The 12,009-nt window shown below is 48.7% G+C and overlaps 1 protein-coding gene across 1 annotated transcript in view; it reads left to right on the top strand.

The window, feature by feature from the left end:
- Positions 1-12,009, top strand: part of LOC137365572 (E3 ubiquitin ligase RNF157-like) — a 455,910-nt gene that overhangs the window by 205,592 nt on the left and 238,309 nt on the right. The window contains exon 8 of the mRNA XM_068027950.1: positions 11,685-11,732. Coding sequence (XP_067884051.1) covers positions 11,685-11,732 — 48 coding nt within the window. The remainder of the gene's footprint in view (positions 1-11,684; positions 11,733-12,009) is intronic.

Genomic DNA, 12,009 nt, shown 5'->3' with positions numbered 1-12,009 from the left:
TGTCCCTCCCTCCTTTAAAACTACCACCATCACACCTCCTCAAATAAAAAACCCTTGACTCCACTTGTACCTTGTAAACTACTGTCCTATCTCCAACCTCCTTCTCCTCTCCAAAGTCCTTGAATATGTCGCCTCCCAAATCCATTCCCATCTTTCTCGGAACTCCATGTTTGATTCCATCTAATCAGGTTTCCGCCTTGCCGCAGAACCGAAACAGCTCTTATCAAAGTCACAAATAACATCCAACGTGACTGAGAAAGGTAAACTTTCCCACCTCGTCCTTCTTGACCTGCCTGCAGTTTGACCACCCCATCCTCCTCCAAAGCCTCTCCAATGTTGTCCAGCTGTCTCTCACCTGCTTCCATTCTTATCAATCTAATTATAGCCAGAGAATCACCTGCAATGGTTTCTCTTCCCGTTCCTGCACCGTTACCTCTGGTGTTCCCCAGGGATCAATCCTTGGCCCCCTCCTATTTCTCATCTACATGCTGCCCCTCGGTGACATCATCACAAGGCACTGCGTTAGTTTTCATACGTACGTTGATGACACCCAGCTCGACCTCACCACCACCTCTCTCCACTCCTCCACTGTCTCTGAATTATCAAACTGCTTATCCGACATCCAGTACTGGATGGGCAGACATTTCCTCCAACTAAATATCAGGAAGACGGAAGCCATTGTCTTTGCTCCCAAACACAAACTCTGTTCCCTAGCCACCACCTCCATCCTTCTTCCTGGCAACTACCTAAGGCTGAATCAGACTGTTTACAACCTTGGTGTGACCCCAAGGTGAGCTTCCGACCTCAGTTGCATGCCATCACTAAGACCGTCTATTTCATACAAACAAGTGAATTAGGAGCAGGAAGAGGCCACTCCACCCCTCGAGCCTGCTCCGCCATTCAATAAGATCATGGCTGATCTGATTGTAACCTCAACTCCACATTCCCACCAACCCCAAATAACCTTTCACCCCCTTGCTTATCAAAAATCTATCTACCTCTGCCTTAAAAATATTCGAAGACTCTGCTTCCACCACCTTTTGAGGAACAGAATTCCAAAGTCTCTCAACCCTCTGACAGAAAACATTTCTCCTCATCTCTGTCTTAAATGGGCGACCCCTTATTTTTAAACAGTGACCCCTAGTTCTAGATTCTGCCACAAGGGGAAACATCCTTTCCACATCCACCCTGTCAAGACCCCTCAGAATCTTAAATATTTCAATCAATAAGTTGTACCCGACTCTGCCCTGTCTCAGCTCATCTGCTGCTGAAACCCTCATTCATGCCTTCATTACCTCCAGATGAGACTATTCCAAGGCATTCCTGGCTGGTTGCCCACATTCTACTCTCAGTAAACTTGAGGTCATCCAAAACTACTGCCAGTGTCCTAACACCAAGTCCCGTTCCCCTATCACCCCTGTACTCACTGACCTACATTAACACACACCGAGTCCCTTTCCTCTATCACCCCTGTACTCACTGACCTACATTAACACACACCAAGTCCCTTTCCTCTATCACCCCTGTACTCACTGACCTACATTAACACACACCAAGTCCCGTTCCCCTATCACCCCTGTACTCACTGACCTACATTAACATACACCAAGTCCCATTCCCCTATCACCCCTGTACTCACTGACCTACATTAACACACACCGAGTCCCGTTCCCCTATCACCCCTGTACTCACTGACCTACATTAACACTCACCAAGTCCCGTTCCCCATCACCCCTGTACTCACTGACCTACATTAACACTCACCAAGTCCCGTTCCCCATCACCCCTGTACTCACTGACCTACATTAACACACACCAAGTCCCATTCCCCATCACCCCTGTACTCACTGACCTACATTAACACACACCGAGTCCCGTTCCTCTATCACCCCTGTACTCACTGACCTACATAAACACACACCGAGTCCCGTTCCTCTATCACCCCTGTACTCACTGACCTACATAAACACACACCGAGTCCCGTTCCTCTATCACCCCTGTACTCACTGACCTACATTAACACACACCAAGTCCCGTTCCCCTATCACCCCTGTACTCACTGACCTACATTAACATACACCAAGTCCCATTCCCCTATCACCCCTGTACTCACTGACCTACATTAACACTCACCAAGTCCCATTCCCCTATCACCCCTGTACTCACTGACCTACATTAACACACACCGAGTCCCGTTCCTCTATCACCCCTGTACTCACTGACCTACATTAACATACACCAAGTCCCGTTCCCCTATCACCCCTGTACTCACTGACCTACATTAACACTCACCAAGTCCCGTTCCCCATCACCCCTGTACTCACTGACCTACATTAACACACACCGAGTCCCTTTCACCCTATGACCCCTGTACTCACTGACCTACATTAACACACACCGAGTCCCGTTCCCCATCACCCCTGTACTCACTGACCTACATTAACACACACCGAGTCCCGTTCCTCTATCACCCCTGCACTCACTGACCTACATTAACATACACCAAGTCCCATTCCCCTATCACCCCTGTACTCACTGACCTACATTAACACACACCGAGTCCCTTTCACCCTATGACCCCTGTACTCACTGACCTACATTAACACACACCAAGTCCCGTTCCCCTATCACCCCTGTACTCACTGACCTACATTAACACACACCGAGTCCCTTTCCCCTATCACCCCTGTACTCACTGACCTACATTAACACACACCGAGTCCCGTTCCCCTATCACCCCTGTACTCACTGACCTACATTAACACACACCGAGTCCCGTTCCTCTATCACCCCTGTACTCACTGACCTACATTAACACACACCGAGTCCCTTTCCCCTATCACCCCTGTACTCACTGACCTACATTAACACACACCGAGTCCCGTTCCCCTATCACCCCTGTACTCACTGACCTACATTAACATACACCAAGTCCCATTCCCCCATCACCCCTGTACTCACTGACCTACATTAACACACACCAAGTCCCATTCCCCTATCACCCCTGTACTCACTGACCTACATTAACACACACCAAGTCCCATTCCCCTATCACCCCTGTACTCACTGACCTACATTAACACACACAAATTCCCGTTCCCCTATCACCCCCTGTACTCACTGACCTACATTAACACACACCAAGTCCCGTTCCCCTATCACCCCCTGTACTCACTGACCTACATTAACACACACCAAGTCCCGTTCCCCTATCACCCCTTGTACTCACTGACCTACATTAACACACACAAATTCCCATTCCCCTATCACCCCTGTACTCACTGACCTACATTAACACACACAAAGTCCCGTTCCCCTATCACCCCCTGTACTCACTGACCTACATTAACACACACCAGGTCCCATTCCCTGATCACCCCTGAACTCACTGACCTACATTAACACACACAAAGTCCCGTTCCCCTATCACCCCTGTACTCACTGACCTACATTAACACACACCAAGTCCCGTTCCGCTATCACCCCTGTACTCACTGACCTACATTAACACACACCAAGTCCCGTTCCGCTATCACCCCTGTACTCACTGACCTACATTAACACACACCAAGTCCCATTCCCCTTTCACCCCTGTACTCACTGACCTACATTAACACACACCAAGTCCCGTTCCGCTATCACCCCTGTACTCACTGACCTACATTAACACACACCAAGTCCCGTTCCGCTATCACCCCTGTACTCACTGACCTACATTAACACACACCAAGTCCCATTCCCCTTTCACCCCTGTACTCACTGACCTACATTAACACACACCAAGTCCCGTTCCGCTATCACCCCTGTACTCACTGACCTACATTAACACACACCAAGTCCCGTTCCGCTATCACCCCTGTACTCACTGACCTACATTAACACACACCAAGTCCCGTTCCCCTATCACCCCTGTACTCACTGACCTACATTAACACACACCGAGTCCCATTCCCCTATCACCCCTGTACTCACTGACCTACATTAACACACACCAAGTCCCGTTCCCCTATCACCCCTGTACTCACTGACCTACATTAACACACACCGAGTCCCATTCCCCTATCACCCCTGTACTCACTGACCTACATAAACACACACCGAGTCCCATTCCCCTATCACCCCTGTACTCACTGACCTACATTAACACACACAAAGTCCCGTTCACCTATCACCCCTGTACTCACTGACCTACATAAACACACACCAGGTCCCATTCCCTGATCACCCCTGTACTCACTGACCTACATTAACACACACCAGGTCCCATTCCCTGATCACCCCTGTACTCACTGACCTACATTAACACACACAAAGTCCCGTTCCCCTTTCACCCCTGTACTCACTGACCTACATTAACACACACAAGTCCCGTTCCCCTATCACCCCTGTACTCACTGACCTACATTAACACACACCAAGTCCCATTCCCCTATCACCCCTGTACTCACTGACCTACATTAACACACACCAAGTCCCATTCCCCTATCACCCCTGTACTCACTGACCTACATAAACACACACCGAGTCCCGTTCCCCTACCACACCTGTACTCACTGACCTACATTAACAGACACCGAGTCCCGTTCCCCTATCACCCCTGTACTCACTGACCTACATAAACACACACCGAGTCCCGTTGCCCTATCACCCCTGTACTCACTGACCTACATTAACAGACACCAAGTCCCGTTCCCCTATCACCCCTGTACTCACTGACCTACATTAACACACACCGAGTCCCATTCCCCTATCACCCCTGTACTCACTGACCTACATAAACACACACCGAGTCCCATTCCCCTATCACCCCTGTACTCACTGACCTACATTAACACACACCAGGTCCCATTCCCTGATCACCCCTGTACTCACTGACCTACATAAACACACACCGAGTCCCATTCCCCTATCACCCCTGTACTCACTGACCTACATTAACACACACCAGGTCCCATTCCCTGATCACCCCTGTACTCACTGACCTACATTAACACACACAAAGTCCCGTTCCCCTTTCACCCCTGTACTCACTGACCTACATTAACACACACTGAGTCCCGTTCCCCTATCACCCCTGTACTCACTGACCAACATTAACACACACCAAGTCCCGTTCCCCTATCACCCCTGTACTCACTGACCTACATTAACACACACCAAGTCCCATTCCCCTATCACCCCTGTACTCACTGACCTACATTAACACACATCAGGTCCCATTCCCTGATCACCCCTGTACTCACTGACCTACATTAACACACACCAAGTCCCGTTCCCCTATCACCCCCTGTACTCACTGACCTACATTAACACACACCAGGTCCCATTCCCTGATCACCCCTGTACTCACTGACCTACATTAACACACACAAAGTCCCGTTCCCCTTTCACCCCTGTACTCACTGACCTACATTAACACACACTGAGTCCCGTTCCCCTATCACCCCTGTACTCACTGACCTACATTAACACACACCGAGTCCCGTTCCCCTATCACCCCTGTACTCACTGACCTACATTAACACACACCAATTCCCTTCCCCTATCACCCCCTGTACTCACTGACCTACATTAACACACACAAAGTCCCGTTCACCTATCACCCCTGTACTCACTGACCTACATAAACACACACCAGGTCCCATTCCCTGATCACCCCTGTACTCACTGACCTACATTAACACACACCAGGTCCCATTCCCTGATCACCCCTGTACTCACTGACCTACATTAACACACACAAAGTCCCGTTCCCCTTTCACCCCTGTACTCACTGACCTACATTAACACACACAAGTCCCGTTCCCCTATCACCCCTGTACTCACTGACCTACATTAACACACACCAAGTCCCATTCCCCTATCACCCCTGTACTCACTGACCTACATTAACACACACCAAGTCCCATTCCCCTATCACCCCTGTACTCACTGACCTACATAAACACACACCGAGTCCCGTTCCCCTACCACACCTGTACTCACTGACCTACATTAACAGACACCGAGTCCCGTTCCCCTATCACCCCTGTACTCACTGACCTACATAAACACACACCGAGTCCCGTTGCCCTATCACCCCTGTACTCACTGACCTACATTAACAGACACCAAGTCCCGTTCCCCTATCACCCCTGTACTCACTGACCTACATTAACACACACCGAGTCCCATTCCCCTATCACCCCTGTACTCACTGACCTACATAAACACACACCGAGTCCCATTCCCCTATCACCCCTGTACTCACTGACCTACATTAACACACACCAGGTCCCATTCCCTGATCACCCCTGTACTCACTGACCTACATAAACACACACCGAGTCCCATTCCCCTATCACCCCTGTACTCACTGACCTACATTAACACACACCAGGTCCCATTCCCTGATCACCCCTGTACTCACTGACCTACATTAACACACACAAAGTCCCGTTCCCCTTTCACCCCTGTACTCACTGACCTACATTAACACACACTGAGTCCCGTTCCCCTATCACCCCTGTACTCACTGACCAACATTAACACACACCAAGTCCCGTTCCCCTATCACCCCTGTACTCACTGACCTACATTAACACACACCAAGTCCCATTCCCCTATCACCCCTGTACTCACTGACCTACATTAACACACATCAGGTCCCATTCCCTGATCACCCCTGTACTCACTGACCTACATTAACACACACCAAGTCCCGTTCCCCTATCACCCCCTGTACTCACTGACCTACATTAACACACACCAGGTCCCATTCCCTGATCACCCCTGTACTCACTGACCTACATTAACACACACAAAGTCCCGTTCCCCTTTCACCCCTGTACTCACTGACCTACATTAACACACACTGAGTCCCGTTCCCCTATCACCCCTGTACTCACTGACCTACATTAACACACACCGAGTCCCGTTCCCCTATCACCCCTGTACTCACTGACCTACATTAACACACACCAATTCCCTTCCCCTATCACCCCCTGTACTCACTGACCTACATTAACACACACAAAGTCCCGTTCCCCTATCACCCCCTGTACTCACTGACCTACATTAACACACACAAAGTCCCGTTCACCTATCACCCCTGTACTCACTGACCTACATTAACACACACCAAGTCCCATTCCCTGATCACCCCTGTACTCACTGACCTACATTAACACACACCAAGTCCCATTCCCTGATCACCCCTGTACTCACTGACCTACATTAACACACACCAAGTCCCGTTCCCCTATCACCCCTGTACTCACTGACCTACATAAACACACACCAGGTCCCATTCCCTGATCACCCCTGTACTCACTGACCTACATTAACACACACCAGGTCCCATTCCCTGATCACCCCTGTACTCACTGACCTACATTAACACACACCAGGTCCCATTCCCTGATCACCCCTGTACTCACTGACCTACATTAACACACACAAAGTCCCGTTCCCCTTTCACCCCTCTACTCACTGACCTACATTAACACACACCAGGTCCCATTCCCTGATCACCCCTGTACTCACTGACCTACATTAACACACACAAGTCCCGTTCCCCTATCACCCCTGTACTCACTGACCTACATTAACACACACCAAGTCCCATTCCCGTATCACCCCTGTACTCACTGACCTACATTAACACACACCAAGTCCCATTCCCCTATCACCCCTGTACTCACTGACCTACATAAACACACACCAAGTCCCGTTCCCCTATCACCCCTGTACTCACTGACCTACATTAACACACACCGTGTCCCGTTCCCCTACCACACCTGTACTCACTGACCTACATTAACAGACACCGAGTCCCGTTCCCCTATCACCCCTGTACTCACTGACCTACATTAACACACACCAAGTCCCATTCCCCTATCACCCCTGTACTCACTGACCTACATAAACACACACCGAGTCCCGTTCCCCTATCACCCCTGTACTCACTGACCTACATTAACAGACACCAAGTCCCGTTCCCCTATCACCCCTGTACTCACTGACCTACATTAACACACACCAAGTCCCATTCCCCTACCACCCCTGTACTCACTGACCTACATTAACACACACCAAGTCCCGTTCCTCTATCATCCCTGTACTCACTGACCTACATTAACAGACACCGATTCTCGTTCTCCTATCACCCCTGTACTCACTGACCTACATTAACACACACCCAGTCCCGTTCTCCTATCACCCCTGTACTCACTGACCTACATTAACACACACCCAGTCCCGTTCTCCTATCACCCCTGTACTCACTGACCTACATTAACAGACACCGAGTCCCGTTCCCCTATCACCTCTGTACTCACTGACCTACATTAACACACACCAAGTCCCATTCCCCCATCACCCCTGTACTCACTGACCTACATTAACACACACCCAGTCCCGTTCTCCTATCACCCCTGTACTCACTGACCTACATTAACAGACACCGAGTCCCGTTCCCCTATCACCCCTGTACTCACTGACCTACATTAACACACACCAAGTCCCATTCCCCTATCACCCCTGTACTCACTGACCTACATTAACACACACCGAGTCCCTTTCCCCTATCACCCCTGTACTCACTGACCTACATTAACACACACCCAGTCCCGTTCTCCTATCACCCCTGTACTCACTGACCTACATTAACAGACACCGAGTCCCTTTCCCCTATCACCCCTGTACTCACTGACCTACATTAACACACACCAAGTCCCGTTCCCCTATCACCCCTGTACTCACTGACCTACATTAACACACACCAAGTCCCGTTCCCCTATCACCCCTATACTCACTGACCTACATTAACACACACCGAGTCCCTTTCCCCTATCACCCCTGTACTCACTGACCAACATTAACACACACCAAGTCCCGTTCCCCTATCACCCCTGTGCTCACTGACCTACATTAACACACACCAAGTCCCATTCCCCTATCACCCCTGTACTCACTGACCTACATTAACACACACCGAGTCCCGTTCCCCTATCACCCCTGTGCTCACTGACCTACATTAACACACACCAAGTCCCGTTCCCCTATCACCCCTGTACTCACTGACCTACATTAACACACACCAGATCCCATTCCCTGATCACCCCTGTACTCACTGACCTACATTAACACACACCAAGTCCCGTTCCCCTATCACCCCTATACTCACTGACCTACATTAACACACACCGAGTCCCTTTCCCCTATCACCCCTGTACTCACTGATCTACATTAACACACACCAAGTCCCATTCCCCTATCACCCCTGTACTCACTGACCTACATTAACACACACCAGGTCCCATTCCCTGATCACCCCTGTACTCACTGACCTACATTAACACACACCGAGTCCCGTTCCCCTATCACCCCTGTACTCACTGACCTACATTAACACACACCAGGTCCCATTCCCTGATCACCCCTGTACTCACTGACCTACATTAACACACACAAAGTCCCATTCCCCTTTCACCCCTGTACTCACTGACCTACATTAACACACACCAAGTCCCGTTCCCCTATCACCCCTGTACTCACTGACCTACATTAACACACACCAGGTCCCATTCCCTGATCACCCCTGTACTCACTGACCTACATTAACACACACCAAGTCCCGTTCCCCTATCACCCCTGTACTCACTGACCTGCATAAACACACACCGAGTCCCGTTCCCCTATCATCCCTGTACTCACTGATCTACATTAACACACACCAGGTCCCGTTCCCCTATCACCCCCTGTACTCACTGATCTACATTAACACACACCAGGTCCCGTTCCCCTATCACCCCCTGTACTCACTGACCTACATTAACACACACTGAGTCCCGTTCCCCTATCACCCCTGTACTCACTGACTAACATTGTCTCCCAATCAAGCAACACTTCGATTTTAAAATTCTCATCCTTGTTTTCAATCCTTTTATGGCCTCACCCCCCCCCTATCTCTGGAACCTCCTCCAGCCCTGCAACCCTCTGAGATCTCCGCACTCCTCTAATTTTGACCTCCATTTCCTCCCTGATTTTAATCACTCCATCATTGGTGGCCACACCTTCAACTGTATGAGCCCCAAGCTCTGGAATTTCCTCCCTTCACCTTTCTGCCTCTCCACCTCATTTTGCTCATTTAAGACACATCTTAAAACCTACCCCTTTGACCAAGCTTTTGGTCATCTGATCTAATATCTCCTATTGTGGCTCACTGCCATATGTTGCTTTGTACTGCTCCTCTTTTATTACTTTGAAGGCTGTCTATAAATATAAGTTGTTGTTGTCGGTGATCACTGAGTGGTGACGGTGAGTTTGATGATGATCGGTGAGTTATGTCAGTAATCGGTGAGTTTGTCGATGACGGAGTTATATCGGTGATCGGTGAGTTATATTGGTGATCGGTGAGTTATATTGGTGAGGTATGTCGGGCAGTTATATTGGTGATCGGTGAGTTATATCGGAATTTGGTGAATTATATTGGTGAGATATGTCAGTGAGTTATGTCGGTGATCAGTGAGTTATTTCGGTAATCGGTGAGTTATATCGGAATTCGGTGAATTATATCGGTGAGCTATGTTGGTGATCGGTGATCAGTGAGTTAAATCGGTGATCGATGAGTAATGTCAGTGATTGGTGAGTTATGTCAGTGATCGGTGAATTATATTGATGAGTTATATCGTTGATCGGTGAGTTATGTCAGTGATCGGTGAGTTATGTTGGTGATCGGTGAGTAATGTCAGTGAGTTATATCGATGATTGGTGAGTTATGTCAGTGATTGGTGTGTTATGTCGCTGGGTTATATTGATGATCGGTGAGTTATGTCGATGATCGGTGAGTTATATTGGTGAGATATGTCGGTGAGTTATGTCGGTGATCGGTGAGTTATGTCGGTGATCAGTGAGTTATATTGGTGAGTTAGGTCGATGATTGGTGAGTTATGTCACTGAGTTATATCAATGATCGGTGAGTTATGTCGGTGATTGGTGGGTTTTGTCAGTGAGTTATGTCAGTGATCGGTGAGTTATGTTGCTGAGTTATATTGATGATCGGTGAGTTATGTCGGTGATTGGTGAATTATTTCAGTGATCGGTGAGTTAGATCAATGATCGGTGAGTTATGTCGGTGATTGGTGGGTTATGTCAGTGAGTTATGTCGGTGATCAGTGAGTTATATCGGTGATCGGTGAGTTATATCGGAATTCGGTGAATTATATCGGGGAGATATGTCAGTGAGTTATATCGGAGTTCGGTGAGTTATGTCGGTGATCAGTGAGTTATATTGGTAAGATATGTCGGTGAGTTATGTCTGATCAGTGAGCTATGTCGGTGATCGATGAGTTATATCGGTGAGCTGTGTTGGTGATCGGTGATCAGTGAGTTATATCGGTGATCGATGAGTTATGTCAGTGATCGGTGAGCTATGTCGGTGATCGCTGAGTTATATCGATGAGTTATGTTGGTGATCGGTGAACTATTGATGAGTTATGTCAGTGATCAGTGAATTATATTGATGAGTTATGTCGTTGATCGGTGAATTATGTCGTTGATCGGTGAGTTATGTCGTGAGTTATATCGATGATCAGTGAGTTATGTCGGTGATTGGTGGGTTATGTCAGTGAGTTATATCGATAATCGGTGAGTTTTGTTGCTGAGTTATGTCAGAGATGGCTTTGTTCCTTTTTCGCTTACAGAATGCGGAGGGCAACTGCTCGGTGAAACCTCTCAAACAGAAGCAGGTGGTAAGTAACCCTTCACCTCTCACCTCCCACCTCTCCCTCCACTCAGGACAGACCCTCACCTTTCAGATTCTGTTTTTATTCATTATAATATTTGTTACTCTCTCTCTGCTTCTCTCTCTATCTTTCTCACTCTCTCTCCATCTCTCTGTCTGTCTGTCTGTCTCTCTCTCTCTCTCACTCTCTCTCTCACTCTCTCCCTCACTCTCTCTGCTTCTCTCTCTCACATTCTCTCTCTCTGGCTCTCTCTCTCTCTCCCTCTCTCTCTATCTCTCTCTCA

Source organism: Heterodontus francisci, unplaced genomic scaffold (genome assembly GCF_036365525.1).
Source record: "Heterodontus francisci isolate sHetFra1 unplaced genomic scaffold, sHetFra1.hap1 HAP1_SCAFFOLD_405, whole genome shotgun sequence".
Taxonomy (NCBI): Eukaryota; Metazoa; Chordata; class Chondrichthyes; order Heterodontiformes; family Heterodontidae; genus Heterodontus; species Heterodontus francisci.
Note: the sequence above shows the minus strand (reverse complement) of the source record. Positions and strands in the feature narration are given on the sequence as shown.